Source organism: Epinephelus moara, chromosome 9 (assembly GCF_006386435.1).
Source record: "Epinephelus moara isolate mb chromosome 9, YSFRI_EMoa_1.0, whole genome shotgun sequence".
Taxonomy (NCBI): domain Eukaryota; kingdom Metazoa; phylum Chordata; class Actinopteri; order Perciformes; family Serranidae; genus Epinephelus; species Epinephelus moara.
The window spans coordinates 17934373-17955461 of record NC_065514.1 but is presented as its reverse complement, the minus strand read 5'-3'; the positions used below and the strand labels follow the sequence as shown (position 1 = coordinate 17955461).

Below are 21089 nucleotides of genomic sequence, written 5' to 3'. Positions count from 1 at the left end.
AACATGAAGAGCACACACAAACGTAACCTGAACCCCCTTTCCCAAATATCATCAACCCTGGCTTCTTGCCACACTGTTGCAAAAATATCTCCCAGAAAAGGCCTCTACCTGCCCACTCACAAACACACAAGTAGCAAAGTAAGCTAAACTTAGTCCTTTTTTCTGTTGACTCATCTTTATGTAATATTGATTCTTAGTGTGTGTGTGTGTTTGTGGGAGAAGAAGAGGTGGTACATTTCTTCGGCAACACACTCCTGTGTTTTTATAGTAATGTTTTCTTGACATATTTAGATAAATAAATAGGATCATTTAAGCATCAACAAACGTATTGATTAAGTATCTTTAATGACACCAGCTGCACAGGTGCAAATGTACAGTAAAATGCACTGACCATTGAACATTGTGTTTTCTCTCATGTGCAGTCGAGAGGTGCTTCAGGAGGTGTTGGACACAGACCTGAGCAACGAAGCTTTCCCCTTCTCTTCCCACAAAGTTGTTAATGCAGCCGGGCATCAGGTAAGAACACACACACACACACACACAGGCACTAGTGTTACCAATTACGCCAGACATTTTCCAAGAAAAGATATTCATCATTAATACCCAGTACCTGTCGAGTGCTGTGTTGAGTCACTGCTAATTTAAACTGAACATTTACAACGGCTGCAGCTTCACATTAAAAGTATTTAATTGGCGAAACACAAATTGACTTTTCTTATTAAACTGTCACAGTAAATGTGTTTGTCAGTCAGATTAGCACTACTGCTAGTTTTCAACAAAAAAGGCCTCCACAAAACAAGACATCAGTCATTTTTGTTGACAGCGGATCAATTTGAAATACTGCAGAGAATAATGGAACAAGAAGGAGCATCCACAGAGAGCTGCAGGAGGCAGGCCGCACACCTCTGAAATGAATCTAAAATATTCTCTAATCTAATCTAAATCTAAATCTGAAATAATTGCCAGATGGGCACTTTTGTCGTTCGCTTTCACACCACATCCTCTGCCATTGTCTTGATGGTTTTTTCTCCTCCTCTCCTAAATGAAATCTGACTCCTGCTACTCTATGCTGCGACCAAGCTCTCAGGACATAGTGGCCAAATGTGGAATTTAGGTGGGCCATATCTTGTTTGTCTTATTCACAATAATACCGATATAATTTTTAATATGAATATTTATAATGGGATACTCACGATATTAAGACTTGTTGACATATTGACGTCATACTGTTACCCATGGCAACAACAAGCACGGCTGAAAGTGGTTCCAAACAGACGAGCAGCTTCAGTAGCGTGGAATGAACTGTGGCATCCTGAATGTTTTATGAACAGCCCCCGACTTCGTGAACTCTTTTAGTGACTTACGAGTTACCTTCCCTGCAGAGGGAACTCATTCAGGGGCCCCATGTGTATATATATTTTTTGTAACTAATTTGTCATATTGTCAAGAATATTGTTATTGCAAAAGTACTATTGTACAAAAGTGTAAAAGTAAATATTGTGATATTATTTTAGGGCCATATTGCTCACCCCTAGTTTCGGTCCATGATGCCATCTGGCCCCACTTTTTCCTACTGACATCTGTAAATTAGTTGATACATTTTTTGAAAGTCACAACCCCTGCAAAATGACTTGTTTCAGTATCAGAGTTTTATCCATTCAGTCCAAAAACATTTCTAAAGTCTGGAAAGAAGGCACTATTAAATCATGTTTATCCCCATTCAAGTTAGCTGCTCTGCTGGGCTCGACTGCTGTAAGTCCCTAGTATGCTTGCTTTATGAGGCCCGCAGTGTGGAAGTTGAAGGTAATTTCATGCCGCAGAAATCAAGCTTTTTTGACTTCATGCGCCACTGAGCAACTTTCACAGAATTGAACGGGGGCCAGCTTCAATGCTGTGTCTAGTTCTCTTTACATCCATGGCTGCGACTCTGCCGCTGCTGCTGTGGCATCCGATGTCCGACTAAGTATTGATAAAAAAGCAAGGTTATATGATCCCTGTATGCCCAAACACCGTGTAACATCAGTAACACCGACTACTGCACACACACACCCACACACCCAGTGCCTCAACTCATTTCTACAGTAATTGGATGTGGTACATTTGTCAGCTTCAAAAATAAGCTTGTCAGTGCTAGTTAAATAAAAAATGAGTAAATTAAATAATACTTCTATGAAAATGACACTGTTGAGTGACACTGGTTTATTGTTTCAAAGGTTTAGTCAACAGAAATTGTAGACTCCGTGTGTGTGTGTGTGTGTGTGTGTGTGTGTGTGAGTGTGACAGATGGAATGTCTCAACAAGGCGTCCTTGTGACTTCAATATCAAGTCTGTCCGCACCTATTTGTTTTTCTTTACCTCTGTCCAACTTCTATTGCTTTCTCCTTCTGTCCCTGAGATCTAACATCTCAAAACAAACTCAACATGCTGTTGTTTACCAGCGCTGGGGGAAATCATGTATTTTCGCGGTATTTTTTATTCATTTTTTAAACAATATGAGGTAATGGAGCCTCGGCCTCTCGGTTTGACCTCCACACTGTTCCTGGCCTTGGCTCAAAAAGAGCATGTTGTACCGGCTCATGCGGCGACACATATGTCCACACGCTCTCGCTCTGTCTTAGTTGCTCTTGCATGAATTATGCAACGCTCCGGTGATTGCAGTCAGCATCTTCTCACAGCTCTGCAGAAGTGTTTGTGCATGTGTGTGTGCGCGTTGCTTGTGCTGTGTTCCAGCTGGTTGCTGGCCTCGTCTGGGTGACATTTTAATGGCTGCACTGCTGCGAGAACAGAGCTCTCTCTCTGCCCTCTGCTCCCCTCATAGCTCATTAGACTCGCTCGCTCTCTCTCTCTTCCCACCTCGCCAGTCGAAGCGAGTGTCCTGGCATGCGTGTTCGGTCACAAGGATTCATGTTTATATGCATTTTTGTACTTGTGTCTGCTCTCCGTGTGTCTGTGTTTGATGTTTGGCTGGTAAAAGTTTGAGTGACAGCGTGCATGAGGCATGCATGTGTTCCTGTGTGTTTAAGTTTGTCGCTTGTGGTATTTGGAGGAGTGTGTGTTGTGAACGAGCGTGGGCCTACATGTACTGTCCTCCCGAGAGTTTCGTGGCGTACATATGGGGCCCAGGGTGATCCCTGGCCGGCCAGATGGCCTGGCTGTCACAGCATCCACTGGGGAAACTGTTGGAGAGAGTTTTCTCTCCTCTTTTTTCGCTCCCTTCCACAATTTCCCACTCACTTCTTTTCCTTCTCTTTTTTTTTCCCTTTAGCTTTCCCTCTTCCTTCACGTATATAATTTTGCATCTTAACCATTTCTTGTATTCGTCAACATGGGTGTTATTCTCATAGTATATCTATTATGTGACTATAAAGGCCTGACAGATACTAGAAAATTCAACCAGCTCTGTATCATAAAATGTGGGTAGTATGTGGAAATAAACTTCCCTCCATCTTTCCAGTGCCCACATCGTCCTGCTCATTTGTGTCATTCAGTGGGTTTTCACTGGCCACAAGACTGTTGCTAAAAACTACAGATGGTACTTCCCTTACGTTTGTATGCCTGTCGCCAGCACAGACAAAAAGAGTATAGAAGCAGATCGAGAGAAAGAGGCGCCCCCCTCTGTCTGGCTCTCTTAAACTCAGATTAAACAGTTAAAATAGGCCGAACTGATCAACTATAAACCAAGATACTGTTAATGTATTGCCTACTTCCTGTCCAAAATGTTTTCAGAAACATATAGTGTACTGTTTGGCTGTAATACGCAAGTTTGTGAACACAAAGTGGGCACCATACTGTTTCCTGTATAGTAAAATCTGAATCTGAATATAAACCAAGATTCTGTCACTGTATTACCTATTTCTCACCTAATATGTTTTTAGAAACTGAAAACAATTTGCTTTGATTAGGTAACTTGAATCCCACTCACTGGCTTCACTTTCAGACAAACACAGGCCAGTCCAGGCTTTAAAGTTCAAAATGTGTATTGAAAATGACTATAGGCAGGAGGTAACAGCACAGGCAAATGATTGATGTCGTTGTCCACAGATAACAGGTGTAACAGGTATTGATGATCAATGACTGATTTGACTGACATATAGGATTAAAGTAAAAGGCGTTCACCATGAATGTAGCCTTAATGGCACAAATGAATGACACTGACATTAAACAATGGCCACAATGCAATATTTAAAGGCTGGAAACAAGGTGCTAAAAATCCATTAATAGGCAACAATTGCTTTAATTAATATTTGTGAATATTAATTCACTGGACAAAGAACAAAGCAGATCAATTTCTGATGACTGCTAATGTTTTTCTACACTTAGCAACACGAATAGTAACAAATCATAACACATAGTGAGTGTCCTGCCTCACAAACAAATGCAGGAAATTAAGAAATGGTGACGTGGCATACAAACCTGGCAGCGTGCCACTGCGACACACAACAGTAAAACTAGATTCAAAGAAAATTATGAGCGTCCTCGTTCCCAAGGGCAAACAAGACAATAAAAGTGGACTCACATAGGCAATCACTCATCGGGTCAGTCAGTATAGGGAGCACCATGAATGGGAGAGTGCCGTGAAACAGCCACGGTCAGAGGAGATGGAGGGAGTCTACAGATACATATTTTAGCTTACTGTTAAACTGTAATACCATACTAACCAACATATTGATTTCAGAGGGGCAACTTGCATTATGTCACTCGTCGTCAGGAGCATTTATTGATCCGGTATAGCGCAGTGCATCCTGGTAGTTGTAGGTTTTCTACCTATTGAGCAAAAGCAAATGCCACAGCCTCTTTCCTCTGTTTTCTGTATCTAAAGTATTTGCATCTTTCCACTGCATACATGGACCAATTTAATGAAAGACCACCTTCCCTGCAGTGAAGTCCTTCTTATATTTGTTCTAATTAAAAACATAAGTAGTCCCTGTAGCTGCTGCAAACTGCATAGCGTCGTGGACCCACTTCTTGTCACTCTGCTGCCTGACGTGTCTGCCATATTGATGTGCACACCGGTTTCTTTACATTGGAGTGACGCCTTTGATTCAAGCCTTTGAGGCTGTAGCTTTATTTTTCGTCAGGATGTGTGCATAGGAGAAAAATGCAGGTAGTTTTTGTCTGTTTCCAAATTGCAAAACGAAATGACAAGATACACACAGTGCAGTTTTCACTGATTGCCACTGAATGAAAGACAGATTCTAGTTGTGGGCGATTGTTCCACAGCAGCAGAGCAGGTCACTACAGCAGCTCTGGGGATTTCTGTGTTTACAAAGACACAATTTTAAAGATGATATCTATGAAATTGAGTTTTTTTGGAAAGCTGTGCTCCATTCAACACTGTTCTCGCTGCATTTTCCAAAAAATGTTATCATGCCCAATATTCATAATGGACAAAATTATGAGAATAACAACCAGGTTGACAAATACCTTCCGTACACCTTCACCTCTTTCTGCCTCTCAGGCCTCGTCTCTACCTTCTTTCCTGCACTGTTTCTCTATTCTGTTTTCTCTGCCGCTCCGCCGTCATTCCCACCCCTTAACCCCCATCAATCTCTTTAAGGACTTAGAGCACTTTGGACGTTCACTTCTCAAAGGAAATTACAGTTGCCCTGTTTCCCTCTTTGTGTGCCTTATCTTATCCTTGCATCTCCTCTATTCTTATTCTTTTCTGTTGTTCCCTTGCCTTTTAGTTTCCTCTCTTCAGCAGCAGCACACAGAAGCTGCTGTTTGTATTAAAATGCAAGACAAGTAGATGTGGCCCTTAAAGGTGAAGTGTGTGTGTGTTTGTGCTTGTGTGTGTGACAGAATGCAAGCAGAGGCACAGCAGCTTAGTCCTCTACATGCCTCTCTCCATCTCTCTAAGCCTCCCCCTCTCTCTCATCCAGGTGCGAGCGATGCGTCTGTCGTTTGTCGGAGAGCTCGGCTGGGAGTTGCACATTCCCAAAGACGCTTGCCTTCCAGTCTACCATGCTGTCATGGCTGCTGGGAAAAAGCACGGCATCATCAACTCAGGATACAGAGCCATTGACTCACTCAGCATAGAGAAAGGTAACTTTTAGTAAAAGGTCATAATGTCGATAACTAATCCCAGCGTGCAATGCCAGCTCAGGTATAGATGTACTGAAATTTAGCCAATACATAAGTTACCACAAAAACTACTTTGAACTACCTGTTAATCAAAATAAACAGAAAACAGCTTCTCAAAGCTAATGTCTGTCTATGTTTATCAGGGTACAGACACTGGCACGCTGACCTTCGCCCAGATGACACCCCCTTGGAGTCGGGGCTAGGCTTCACCTGCAAACTGAAGAGCTCGATCCCGTTCCAGGGCCGTGATAGGCTGGAGAGGCAGAAGGAGGAGGGGCTGAAGAGGCGCATCGTCTGCTTCACCATTGACGAGTCAGTAAAGCCTGAGATTATATGCTAGGCAGAAAGAAATGAATGAAAATGTGCTCACAACAACAGAAAATTGTAGTAGACATTGAGGTGATTTTAGAAGACACTTTTTTTTTTTTTTTTTTAAATAGAGCTTCCTGGAGTGGAGCCACCTACACTTCTTACACAAAAAAATTCCTAACCATAACCTAAAATAATTAAGAGAATGGTCTTACTCAGAGAACAGAATACTTAAAGCAGCTAAACCAGTTATGAAACAGTCTAAATTTCATATCAATGCTTCTGTGTGATCTACATTAGCAAACAAGACCATATATAGAATTATAGTTATTCATAATGCCTGTCCCTGGGTCCGACCCCCTGCAAAATCAGATGAAAAATTTTACAGCACACAGACCGCAAGCAGGCAAAGTGTCAAAGTGAGTTGTACATTAGTCCGTTAAAAAGAAGGAGAGAAGATTTTTCTTTAGAGAATTTTATTTTGTCGTGACATTTAGTGGTTGGAGCTTCAACGACAAAAAGGAAAGAATTTTAAAAGCTTATATGGACAGTGACAAAGCACAGGGGAAAAAAAAGAGTCAACCTTGGTCAGACAGCAACAGATGAAGAGATTGTGGGATTTGAAAGTGTTCAAAACTGATCCTGAATCGGCCCTTTTCCTCCTAGGAAGGTATGTAATGTGTAGGTTTTATTTATGAAATACATTGTGAGACGTTGTTTTAGACAGGAAAATGAATTCACATATTGACATCAAACTAAGTTTCCTGTGTCTCACTGTCATCATATTACAGTTGTTGATCTTACATAGCCACAAAAAGATGCATTACCTCATGGCTAGGCATCCTGCAGACAGCTGTTCAGTATATATACACATAGACACACATTATATAGGATTTAAAACTTAAATGTCACCATTTAATGCACCGCACCAGATTGTAGCTTTAAGCTAATTTGCTTCTGTAGTTCATTGGAAGGTCAAAACAGAGAAACAGCACAATAGCAAACAGCACAGAGTAAATGCACAATACAAAGTTATGAACACACAACACAAAGCCTCACACAAAAGCACATCACAAGTGTCTGCTTGTCAAAAACAAAAGCAAGTTATGGAGACAATAAGTAAGAATTCAGGGTCAGTGAGTACAGAGCTGAGCAGTGTTTTAAGTTGGTTTTCAAAGTGCTGATGGCGCTGCAGCTCCTCACATCGTCAGGCAGGGTGTTCCACTGATTTGTGGCTTTTACAGGAAAAGCTGATTGTCCAAATGCAGTGCGGCAAAATGGTACAGTACAGTCTCATATAGAGGATGTTCTCAAGATCTAATTTAAGTTATCTAATTGAATTGAAACAAAATCACACAGTGCAGGAGAGGCCAAACTATGTAGAGTTTTAACACCAGGCACAAATTTAAAAAGTATTCCAATTCTCAGAGCTCAGTAAAATGTATTTTCCCCAGTACCCTACAGTGATTAAAGTGTGTTCAAAATTAATTGTGTCTTTCTTTCAGTCGCTTCTAAAACAAATGTACTGTAGTGCCATGTCAAGATCATTACGACATGAGGCGGTGGAGCCTGAGCCACAGATACACTGTGAAGAAGCAGTTTGATATATATGGATATTATTGAATTTCCTCATTCCTACTTTCTTATTTCCATTTCAGACATGAGCCATGCCAGATTTCTTTTAGTATCCAGGACCAAACTGAAACTGTGAAAACATTTCTGTCTCTTCCTATTAGATTTTTGCCCCAAAAATATAAAACATTCACAATATTTCACTTAGTTACGATTCTAAGATGCAGTTACACCAAGTCGTGCTTTGGTTATTATTAATGTTTAATCTACAGATGGAGGATTGCGTTCCCTAATGAGTCGAGGAAAGCCTATCAAACTACACACACGAAACTGCACGATGGTCAAACTAAAAAAATGATTTTCTCTGATCCTGATGAGTTGACATGCTGGAGGTGCAAGCACACAACAACAACAACAACAATTAGCGACCATGAGAACACTGCTTTCTTTAAGGGTAGATATGTTATCAAAGTGGGTATATTCTGTTTGGTCCTGACAGTCGTGATTAGTGTGAACGTGTGTAGTTGTGCTTGTGTCTGTATATACAAGTGGATCTGATGTGTGCAAGAGGGAGTCAGTCTGCTGTGTTGGAGTGTGTTGGTCTAATGAGCTTACAGCCAACAGACTTCTGTACATGTTTCTGTGCACACGAACAGATTTCATTAAATCTGCTCTGGGTTTAAAGAAGAAAAGTCCAACTTGAATTAAATGAGTTGATTTTGTGAGTATGTGAAAGACACAGGGCATGTGTGGTGTTTGTTAGAGTGTAGTTAAACTTCTCTGTTTTTCTCTTTCTCTCTCTCTCTCAACCAGGAAAGTACCGATGTTCGGTCTGGAGGCCATTTTCCGTAACGGCACGCCTGTTGGTCATATACGGCGTTCTGACTATGGGTTCTTCATCGACAAAACCATCGCATATGGATACATCCGCAACCCTGATGGAGGAGTGGTAAAGGCCTTAAACACACAACACTTACACATATATCCTCAAACTGTATCCCTATCAATAACCTCTGTTATAAATCAGTTTTGTTTTTATGGCTGTTGTCATATTGTCTCATTCTGCCTGATTTTTCTTGAAAGAGCTCTACACAACATTTGGAGCTTTAATATCGTAGCAAACTACTTTTTACTGTGTAAAGATACAGTGGAGTAATGGCGTCCTACGCGGAGAATGACGTCATGCTGCATCTGTGTGTGTGTCTGTGTCTGTAACGTGTTACTAGTAACGCTTTACAGTGCTTTACATTACTTTTTCCAGTCACGAGTAGTGCAACTAATTACTTATAAAATTTCAGTAATGATATTGCAGTTACCTCCAAACCTAACAACTCATTACAACTTTACTTTTGTTATCATGTCACTACTGACTACTGAAATACAACCATCACATCAGCGAATTCATTTTTGAAATCGTCACGCTGCACGGGCACGTCACAAAGCAGCAAGCTAGTTTGGCAGCTGGAAATATTCCCATTACTTTGATTTTGTCGGGAAGAAAAAGGACAAATGACAAGAACACAGTTGCTGCAGGCAGTCGCACTAAAACTCGTTCCACTGCGCAAAACACGTCCCCAAACAACCAAAACTGGATTTTAATCGTGGGTAGCTGCAGGATACAAATAAGTAATAAAGCTTGTGGCTGGATATGTTGTGGATGTTGCTCCACGAGCGACTCTGTCTTTGAGGCAGAGCCGTGGGGAAAATACCGGTCGCAGGCAACTGAAGACCCCCGGGAAAAAATAGAAAATAAAAATATCATTTGAACGCTATTTAGCCTTAGCTACACTTGCTGGCAATTACCCTGACATTCAGAGGCACACATCTGAATTTTGGGGTGTAACGGAAAAGTAATAAATTAATAGTATAATGAATTACTGTTGGCAGGGAGTAATAAGCAAAGTAATACTATTACTATTACTTTTGAAAAGACTAATAATTAATGAATAATTTATTACATTTTTAGAGTAATGAGCCAAACACTGCCCTGTGTGTGTTGTAATCTGAGCTTCTCTGTTCCAGTAGAGATTCCAGCCACAGGCTCAGCATCTTCCATGTTGAGAGCTGTGTACAATCTCAGTTCAGTCAAATTATTTGTCACAGTGCAATCAATACATTTTCAGTAAAATGTAACTGTGTCAGTACCTTAAGTTTGTGCTTTCAAAAAGATTGTAAAATTAAATGAATTCATTTAATTAAAATTAATATAAATGTAAAGACCTCTGAATCATATATAGGCTCTGAATGTCATATAGAGGTCCTTTAAATTAAGAAAATGTTTTGCCAGAGTGGTGAGATTACCCCGCAGACTGATTGCTGTGTTGGCACTAAGAAAATATCTTGAAATATCTTTTTCTAATTTATTTATTTTTTTATATTATTTTTGCAATTTGTGCATCTGCCCATGTGAGTCCACTACATATAGACGACTTTCATATTATTTTACATCAGCCCACCATATCTCATCTTCCAAAAACTCAGAATGAAACCAAAGTACTTTGTGTAGTTGCATACAAGGATGTGAGCCGGTAGGTGCATCAGTCTCTCTTTATTTATCTATTTCTTAAGGTATTATCAATCGTAGCCTCAGGCTGTCGGTCAGGTCCCACTTCGACTGAATAATAAGTTTTATTGGCCAGCGTACAGTTTTGTGTGTGTGTGTGTGTTTCTCTCTTGACAATAATACAGACGCACACAGAATAACAGATGGAGCATCAAACAGAAGGATGGAAGCAGCGAGAGAGACAGAAAAACTTATTGGTTGGAGCAGTTTGTTCAAAGGCAGAGTGCATTTTTTTTAATCCAGAAAAAAATAGAGCAGTCCTTCTGTGATTTGTCAGAGTATTGAGATCTGTATCTGTGAGTGTGCGCTCAGTACACACACACTGTGTGTCCATTAAGTGTGTGTGTGTGATAGTGTGTGTGCCCTCGTGTTTGTGTTTGCGTGTGCTCATTTGTTTAATATATCTCCACGAGTCGTGACCAGCAAAACAGAACAAAGTGGATTGACCCTTGGCTTTGTTGAGCACTTCAGTTCGGAAATGCACTTACTCAAATGCGGACATGTGCACACACACACACACACACACACACACACACACACACACACAGGTCTGAGGGATCTGGTCTCCTGTCACTTAGTATTACAGAGCACATCCCCTACAATCACATCACTGACTTCTACCGAAGTGTGTGTGTGTGTGTGTGTGTGTGTGTGTGTCTGACAGAGAGAAGTGTCTTCTCTCCTGAAAGTGTCGGTGCTCCTCTGTATGCTTGATCGCTCTCCGTTTCTTTCTGTTCTTTTCTTCTTATGTTTCCTTTTCAGTTCAGCGTTTCACTGCTCTGTGGTATAGTGATAACTAAGGAAACGGGCACACCATTAAATGTATCCCCCAATTTCATTGGCTGTCAGACCGAGTACTGTACATGCGTCAGTGGTTTGACGAGTGAATGAACTGTTATACCATTAAGCTTGAGTGTACCACACCATCAAATGACAATGGGCGAGATGGTAAATTGAGCAGATTCGAAACAGCGGTTAAAGCATCTTTAACTTCTGTTATGTGCAATGTCTGAGTGAAGTGGGAAATGTGGGCAGGGTATAAGTGAAAGAGAGATTTAAATAGGTTCCTTTATATTTGATTGGATAGCTCGTTCATTGGAGGCTTATATTTTATCTACAAGTGCACGTCACACACTGAGCGAGCCGCCTGTTAATGGTGCTGTCGGCAAAGCAGGAATGATTGTCCATGTAGCTCCTTCCATGTTTCAGATGATACGTCATGTTTGTAGTCGACCAATGAAGATGAGTTTACATATCACCTTGGGTTCGTCCTTCACCTTCTCAAAATGATCCCACACTTTGGATTTCCTGCCCGACATGTTATTAACTAGCCTGTGGAATAACCGCAGGTACCAGCCCTGGAAATTAGGGGCTGTACACACGCCGTGTCTTTAACCGCCTGGAAAATGCGAGGTCAGGCGCTGGCTGCTACTCTTGTGCCTTTTTTGTGTCAGCTTTCAAAAGCGCGGCAACAGGTTGCTTCTAAAGTTGATAAGCAACCTTAACAAGCTGAGTGCAGAGTTGGTCTTCTTCCATGTGCTATTTGTAAGTGTGTAGGCCTATTGTCCATGGGACAGATGTAAAGCTCTGGGTAGCCCTGCACTAAACTATTCATCTTTTCCATATTTATCACAGACTGATATTTATGGAGGAAGGGAAAGATATCTGTCAGCTGTGATTGGTTTGTAGTGTGAGTGTCTGTCCTTTCAAATTAAGGTTTCAATTAATTTTGACAAGCCGCAGCTCCTAATAGAGTTTCACTTTTATTTTAGTTTCCTGTGACAAAGCAACCAATGAAATCTTGCCGACTAATGAACTTTCTGGTTGACTGGTCGACTATCAGGGGGCAGCCCTTGTAACCCGATAATCAAACACACACCTCCTCTTACAATCTTGCTGTGCAAGCTGTAACCGCACACGAGTTAACGATCAAGTGCAGTTTTATATCATGACGTTCAAGATGAGTCATCAAAACTACCGTAACGTTTTACAGGAAGAGGAATGACAGACACAGTTTTATGTGAAAGTATTTGTCGTTCTGAAAACGTCAGCAAATGCGTCACAACTGGTAACTGGGAGCTTTCAGATAAATTCCACCTCTGAGGTCATGCAAACAACAAGAGGGGGCACGTACATGTGGGATGTAAACACAACCCCATTTGAATGCAGCAGTACACTTGTCCATTTAAACCGAGACAAGGGCATCGGCGTCATTCCTGGTGTACCTCTGCTGTAAAGTCACACGGCTGCAGGTTTTTTAAGCTGGAATAAAGGCAGCTTTGTCCCTGAGTAAGGTCGTTGGTACGATGGAGCCTTTGATCACAATATTGTTCCCTATACTTCCCTCAACATGAAAGTAGTAAAAACTAAGTGGTGATGAGAGAGATTTCTGCGTTTGTGTGTGAATGAAAGAGGGGAAGAGTGACAGATCAGTGGGAGAGCTGCAGGGAGAGAAAGGGGGAGTCAGTCAGTGAAAATTAGCTCTCTGGGTTACGAGGGAGCTGACATTGACTCATGAGTGAATGGATTGCTTTCAGCGTTTTATAACTCCTGCGCCGCTCTCCTCTGTCAGATAGGAACGCCGTGAAATTGTCCGTTCTGGAGCGCTCCGCCAGCTGGGAACATTATTTTCACAAAGAGTGTGGATTAATTGGTCATCTCATTTTCACCCTCTGTTTTAATCTCCATCGTCTCCTCATCTCCCAAAATGTAAATTCCCCCTCCCCTCCCTCCCGACTGTTCATGCTCTGATCTCTCCCTTCCTTTTCGTTATCAGGTGAGTGCCGATTTCATAAAGAGCGGCGAGTTCACCCTGGAAAGGATGGGAGTGCCGTACAAGGCCAAGGCCCACCTCAAATCTCCATTTGACCCTGAGAATAAACGCGTCAAGGGCATCTACGCCTGAGAGGGACCACAAGTGAAAACTGAAGAAAACACACTCTGGTTGGAGAATCAGGCTGAGAGAGGTGCAACTGTGATTTTTTTTTACATGCAGGTGCAGCTGTTTTAGTCTGAACTACTTCGTCAAAAAACTATGCATCTTTAATGTAATAATAATTTTATAAAGATTATGTCTGTGATTATATCTGTGAACTGGAGCGGATGAGATGGAGCTTTTGTAGATGGTCTGAAATCTGTATCAAGATATAAAAGAGGTGCTGATTTTAATCTGGTATGAATGTTTTGTTGTGAAGCTCTGTGTGTGTGAGAGTAACACTGTTCTCTTGTGAATGCGCTCATGTGAGTAGTGTTATTGTGTAGACGAAATCAAGGGGTAAACCTATTGTGTTATCTTCACTAATCAAATAAGTGTTGCCAGTAATCCTGGGCAAACTGAAAAAGACCCTAACATAATCTAGCTAACTCTGATAAAGCCTGCGCCTCTTCTGGATTAATTTTAAGGACTAAAATAATAGCGCATGATCAATCTTTAGTTTTAGAAATAGAAACTAAACTAAACAATCTTTGCTCTCTTTTTAGACAATAGAGACAAATCAAACTAATTCAGAATGTCCCAGCCTTAACACTCGATAAGTCAGGAAGTCTTAATTTATCTTTATGAATAACTAGCAGCTGTCATAGCAGTGGACCTTAGGACAGTATTCATTACCATAATTATAGGTATGATGCTAATGTTTTATATGAAGCACAGTCAGCGAACGACAGTAATGATAAGGGCTAAAAAAAGCAGTCATGCATGTGTGTAAAGTAAATACTGTAAATTCTCAATTAAGCCCCATTTCAACCAAGCAGTATGGTCCGGTACAGTTCAGGTCGGTATTATTATTATTTTTTTTTTAATTTTATATACTTTATTAATCCCCCTGAAGGGAAATTCAATTTTTTTTTCACTCCATTGTCATTAACACACAGGTCCGAAAGACACACACATGCACAAACAGGACCTATACATGCACAAAGTGGAGAGATGTGAGAGAGTGAGAGGGGGCTGCCTTGGTCAGGCGCCCCGAGCGGTTGGGGGGTTTGGTGCCTTGCTCAAGGGCACCTCTCCAGCCACCAGTCCACGCTCCATATTTGGTCCGGACGGGGACTCGAACAGTTTTCGTTTCCAGTGTGAAAAGTTGTGGATGGTACCAATTGAACCGTTCCGTACTGTCCCCAGTTTTGGTCATTCCTCTGCTAAGCCACGTTTCCACCAAACACTTTCGGTATGGTACCTTTGGAACCAAAAGTAACCCTTCAGTCATGGTACCTAGACCCTAGAGATCCACCGCAAACAGTACTCTTTCATGTAGTTGTTGTCACTCACTACTCCGTCCAGCCCTCACTCTATTTCCTCATTATCGGTGACACAGTTGGAAGTCCAGAACGAGGCTGCACGCTGACATTTTCAGAACAAAATAAAACAGGCTGCAGTGAGAGTCTCTTTCCATGGGATATTTAGAAATAGCGGGTTGGTGCATTTAGTCCTTCTCAGGCAAGCTCAGGGGTTTAGTGTTGCCATAGCCCACAGGAACGGTGCTCCAGTGGAGGATTGGGGTTTGTGTAGTTCACATAATCCGGTCGAAATTAATATATATTTTTAAACCCTTGAAGATCCACTCATCACTAAAAGTGTATGTCACCCAAGAGAGATAATAAAAACTAAAGTAATGGTCAAAGTTGTGAAACAGAATTTTTTTTTTTCCCCCAAAGCTTAAATGTTTTGGAGCTATACTGTCTCTGTGCTTCTGCTTCACAGGGTTTTGTCAAGGCGGTGTCTCAGTGTCAGAATTAGGATCTGTTTTTGGTAGGGGGGCAGCAACAGCCTGACATTCAGTCGTTGCTGCCGTGTGACATGGCACTGAGTCCTCGGAGCAGCTCTCAGCAACGATCATTCAACGTCTGCCAGGTTAGCACGAGCTAACACAGCAGCAGCTAGTTGCCAATGCAACCTCCAGGGCTGAATAATGAAGCCAATGCTAAAGTGCGGTTTTGGCCTCTGTTGCTCATTTCAACATCCATGACAACTATACATGGGCTGATTTTTATATAACTCACCTGTTTACATTTCATAGGGCTTAAAGTTATGCATAATTATAGCGTGGCAGTTTGAGTTTTAAGCTGTCCGTGACGCGTCACTACAGTCTGTGAGTCAGATCCACCCCTCACCCCTGAACAGCTCTACCCTCTTGTCCATATACAATCACCTCTGGCTCCAATAAACCAAGATGGCGACAGCTGAAATGCCAAACTCAAGGTCCAAAAAACCAATTGGTGACATCATGGTAGCTACATCCATTATCTTATACAGTCTTATGACCTCCCTGCTTCCAGTATTCGCTGTTGATTACCACCGAAGCTGTGGAGCCTAAAACATGTTAGTCAGGACAGCTGTAGGCAATATAATGCACTATATTATGTTGTATTGTAGTTCTGTAATATGTCATTTCTAATGTGAGGTTATAGAGTCCCACATTGGGGAATAAAAGTATTCTCAAACTTTACTCCAGCCCCTCTGGCAGTTTGAGTCAGATTAAAGTGACTGATGTTTGTTCTGATAATAACGACTAAAAACAGAGTTTTACTTGCTTGTGTGGTATCTAAATCTTCGCCAGACAGAGTGTTTATCAGAGTCAGAGGGAGGGGGAGAGAAAAAAAACACCCTGAGGCACAATGTACCAGCCGGGGACAAAACACTGCTGGAGAAAAATGACAGAAAAAGACAAGAGTTATCAGAAAGCAGCTGTTACAGATAGAACCCCCTTGTTTTCCGATCCGTCCCCCCGTCACTGTGCTCTGCGGCGTTAAACTGCTGTCGCTGCTGTTTGCAAACTCAATTCTCTTAGTTTTGTTTTTTAACACACGCATTGTCATTTAATAAGACTTATCTAGCAAGTCAGGCTTTCATAAGAGGCCCTCATTTCGTGTTGTTATGCTGCTAAATCAAACTCAATTTTGCATCTGCTTCACGCCAAAGCCCTCCCAGTAGGGGGCATGATGAAGTACTTTAACTGTCAAGAGGCGCTGAGCAGCAGCTCATTAAACATCTTGGCCTCTTAATGTTTTTAATTCAAAATATGAGCTTAGTACAGTGGAGTAGTGAGCATAGCAGGACTCTATTGTAGCATTTGTGTAATTAAAAATGAAATTATGCTGCTGGAGCAACTAGCCAAGTCTTCATTTGACAATTTACTGAGTCAACATATTGAGAATTTACGGTGCCTTTACATGCCTGTGTGTATTCATATACATATATATATATATTTATGTGTGTGTAAAAACTAAAACTGCTAACAAGTTTGCTAGCTAGGTAGCACCTGGTTTCTTTGTCAACAACTCGTGGTTGCTGGAACGAAAATTGACTTTTAACAGCATTGATTCATGTCTTAAACGCAGGTATGTGCTGTAATTAAAGATGTTTTGTTAATTCTTTCTGTTAAAATTACAAGCTAACTACAAAGTATACGTTTTGTTTTTGACACATTGCAGAACTTTATTATTTTACCTGTTTAATTCCACTTTAAGCAACACAGTCGAGGCCAAACGAACAACCAAAGTTCATCACACACACTGTGTAAACAGCAGCCAAAAGAAGTAGTGGAAGGTATTTGTATGTATGGCTGCTACCTGCCTCTCAGATATGTGTTGCTGCACGTTCAGCACAAAATGTTTACTAATGTGGAATGATTCATTGATTCAGCCCAGAAAGGCCATTAATCATTGAAATGGTTGTTCTCAGCGGTGACTAAGGTTAATAACAAGATTTATATGGGAAATGTGAAACAGACTGATAAAACACTATCACCACTGGTCCTCGACCACAATACGTCCACAGGTTTGTTTTGTCTAATTCAGTTTGTGGAGTTTTTCTTCCCTCCGTAGTGTGATGTGAATATTGAGAAAGAGTCCTAAAATGTAAAATGTCTTAAGAGAATTGTTTGACCAGTTCAGATAACAAAAACGACCAGTAAAATTGTGCACTCAATGTCAAAGCGGACTCATTTAATCTGTCCAGAGCATTTTGTGTATTAATAAATTCCTTTTTAACCGCCAACATTTTTGTGACATTTATTATTCAACACACAAAAATGATACAAGGACACACAGTGTGATGTAGCACAAGAGTGAAAATTACTATAAAAGTGATGAATGAAAATTAAAGTCATTTTATTTATTTATGTAAATGTGAAGGGAAAGTAAAATTATATTAATTTGAACAAACATTTAATCTGAACAGAAATTTAAATGCTACACTTTTGTTTTTGCGCCTATTTTTCCACAGGTTTAAGGTAAAGATCTAAGACTTTTTTATGCTCTTAGTAGATATATCTTTTCAAATTTTGGTCACAAATTTGTTAAAAGCCGTGTTAGTGAGCACTTTTCCTTTTCCAAGATAATCCATCCACATAACAGGTGTGGCATATATCATAGCTGAATGTTCATTTCACTCCCATAAACTGTCTCCAATGTTGTTTCTGTGAATGTGGCAGTACATCCAACCAGCCCCAAGATCACACTGCCACAGAGGTGAGAGGAGAGACGTGTACAGTATTGTTAGAGGGTTTTAAAGTAGAATAGCCTTCAAATATACTGTCAGTGTATCTTGCAGAGTCTTTCTCTCGCCCCTGCTCAATCTCGTTGCCACCTGTTCGTTAACTTGGCTCAGGTGTGCTGCTGCACACAGGTGGTGTGGCCTTTGGGGAGGGTTTTTTGATTTTGTTTGCCAAGGAGGAAAAGAGAACGGTGGTGGAGATGGAAAAATTAAACCTCAATGCTTTTGGTGTTTCCTGGACCGGGTGTGTGGAAGACCATGAAAGGACTGAGCTAACTAACAAGAAGAACTGGATTGTTTCTTATCTTGATTCCACCCGGGTGAGTTTGATTCCTTTTTTTTGTTTTTGCTTTTTCCTGGTTCTATTTTTTCATTTTAAAAAGTGGACATTGGACATTTCTTCTAAGTTTCCCTTAGTACGTTCTTCCGCTGGTGTCAGTAGGGAGCCGAAGGCAGGGCCCTTACTTTGTCTACCCCCTCTAAATAAGTTAAAGTGATCACTGTAGCTTTTGAATTTAACTCATAACTAGGCTTTAAAGGTAAGCTGGTTGTTATAACATTTAGCCACACCAACTCAGGACCTCTACCTCCAGCATCTTCACCTGCAAAGCCCAGCCACCCGAACAGCTGATGCAACAAGTGGTTCGCACAACAGAGGAATTTTTTTAGAGAAGCTCATCTGCATGCTCACTGTCCTCACCAGGGTTGTGACATGACAGCAGTTTGTCGTTGTAACTGATGTGCGGTTGTGAGGCTGGTTGGATGTACTGCCAAATCCAGGAAAACAACATTGAAAAGTTTTATGGGAGTGAAATGAACATTCAGATCACAGGCAACAGCTCTGGTGGACATTCCTGCAGTCAGCATAACTAAACTAAACCTGAGAAAAATGGGGGCGAATCAAAAGTGTTGTAATACTTTTGTCCTCAGCACTAATTTGTAAGTAACACTTCTTTTGTATGTTAGATGCCAATCCCATTTCTCCATGTCCACTGCTTATAAACTTGACATGAATAGGATTATCATTTGTGTGTACTAATAATTACACAGACAGTGAATATAAGCATATAATTACAACAGGTGTCAGAAAACCCAGTAGAGGACATCATCTGTGCCCAAACACAGAGATAAAACCAGGGTACATTCTGCAAAGTCACAGGAGTTTCTCTAACTTTCCTCAGGTAAGGTGTCCTCTCGTTGGGCTTGAGCGTGCTGTGATGCCCCCTCGCTCAGACCGGAGGTGTAGGGGGTCGGCTGGTGGGGCCTGCTCCTCCCTCACAGGGGTAGCGAGGTTTTTCAAGGAAGGAGGTAACCACTGGTAGAGGCTGTTCGTCCCACTCACCCTGAAACAGATAAATGGTCTTGGTGACATTTGATAGGTTACACACATTTTTTTGGATTGCACCTTAAAAATTTGATTACATTTGTATGTGTGAGGTCGAAATTATCACAAACATTCTATCAAATTTCATTTCTCCATCTTTAAATTTCTTTTTCTCAAAATGATTCAAGCTCTTATGCATGAAAGTTCACATTTCTGAACTAATACTATGTATTTACCTGCTGACAAAATGTAGATTTACCTAACTCACTCTAATTGTAACCATATTCCTACATAAAGCCTACATCTGCATGGGACCACAAATATAGATTCAGATTCAGACAACTTTATTAATCCCACAAGGGGCAATTTGTCTGAACAGCTTGCCTTGCACACATACTTTAATATAACATAACGTAACATGTAGACACATAAATAAATGAGTAATAAAATAAAAAACATAAAAAAATGTGCCAAGGAGTTCAGTGGAATAAAGGAATCTACAAATAATAAACGGTAATAGACAGATTATCACAAAAGAGATAAAAAAAAAAATTTTTACAGAGAATTTAAAAGACGAATAGCAGAGGGAATGAAAGATTTTGACTATTGGTTAGTTTTACACGCCGTTAAAGCAGCGGCAACAGAGAAAAGAGGGAAAATACATCTGCACGAACATGTCCAGAAGAAGCTAAAATAGTCGTGACTTTCTTGAGGATTTGTTGATTGCAGAAACCTGTTGTCTCATTGTGTCACTCCTGTGATCTATTTAGACTGTTTCTGTTTTTCAATGTGAGGCTGTGAAACCAGCAGATGAATGAAAAACACAGGAGGCTCTCAATAAAAGACTGATAAAAACAGCAGAGGATGACGAGACTGATGGAAAAGGAATTTAGTTTGTGGAGAAGGGGAATTCTCTATTGACATATATAAACCAATATAGATATAAATATATGATGGTTTGTCCAAATCTGTTTTAAATTGGTTAAAAATTATCTTGAAAAGGTCTTAAAAGGTTTTGGATGTAGGTGTCTGATACCTGAAACACCCTGTGATTACCAACAAGTGTGCATCATTAGGTCCTCTAAACGGTGGATGATTTGACCTTTCAAGTAATAGTAGTTAGTGTAAAAATGTTGGAGTTGGTGTGCTTGTGTGTCTCTTGGTAAATTCAAATGTCAGCCATTACTTCCAGTTCACCCAATGCCTGCCTGAGCTGACGGTGGGCTGCTTTTCGGAGAGTTTGAGAGGGTGGAACGTTGCTCACCTTTCTGCAGTATGTGAGGCTGTGGCTCTCAGTTGTTGATTTCAGTTGAAGTTCTCTTTGTTGAACCTCACAATGTTTTGCCTCGTAGCCTTTTTCTTAATACAACTCCACTTTTTTTGCAAGAGCTCCTGCCTACAGTTGGTGCATCGCTCATCATCCCTTGCTGAGTATCGACACTACAAAGACTACCACTGTGAGAACCTGACTTTAAGCTTGGCTGTTGAATTACTTTCAGATTTCCTCACCAATGACGGCTTCACCCAAAGTATCTTGGAAGCTGTTGCAGCCAAAGTCTTTCTACCAGTTGAAGTTAATAAAATAAATGAATGAAAATCAATGCTCTTGACAGCATCTGTGTGAGAAATCGAGCGGTATGTTTCCTATCATAAACCTCATCCTAGGTTTTTCAGTACGTGCTGGTGTCTATTGATAGATCTGCTTACTTTATGATACCTAGAACCCTTTGAAGTTCTACTCC

General features: G+C 40.9%; 2 protein-coding genes across 2 annotated transcripts in view; one reads left to right on the top strand and one right to left on the bottom strand.

Moving 5' to 3' along the window:
* The window catches only part of sardh (sarcosine dehydrogenase), a 72934-nt gene extending 55409 nt beyond the window's left edge, over positions 1–17525 (top strand). The window contains exons 18-22 of the mRNA XM_050052847.1: positions 423–516; positions 5883–6045; positions 6228–6396; positions 8779–8914; positions 13305–17525. Of these exons, the coding sequence (XP_049908804.1) occupies positions 423–516; positions 5883–6045; positions 6228–6396; positions 8779–8914; positions 13305–13433 (691 nt within the window). The 3' untranslated portion in view covers positions 13434–17525. The remainder of the gene's footprint in view (positions 1–422; positions 517–5882; positions 6046–6227; positions 6397–8778; positions 8915–13304) is intronic.
* dbh (dopamine beta-hydroxylase (dopamine beta-monooxygenase)) overlaps positions 16939–21089 on the bottom strand; it is a 26510-nt gene continuing 22359 nt past the window's right edge. Inside the window, exon 12 of the mRNA XM_050052857.1 lies at positions 16939–19366. Coding sequence (XP_049908814.1) covers positions 19253–19366 — 114 coding nt within the window. The 3' untranslated portion in view covers positions 16939–19252. The remainder of the gene's footprint in view (positions 19367–21089) is intronic.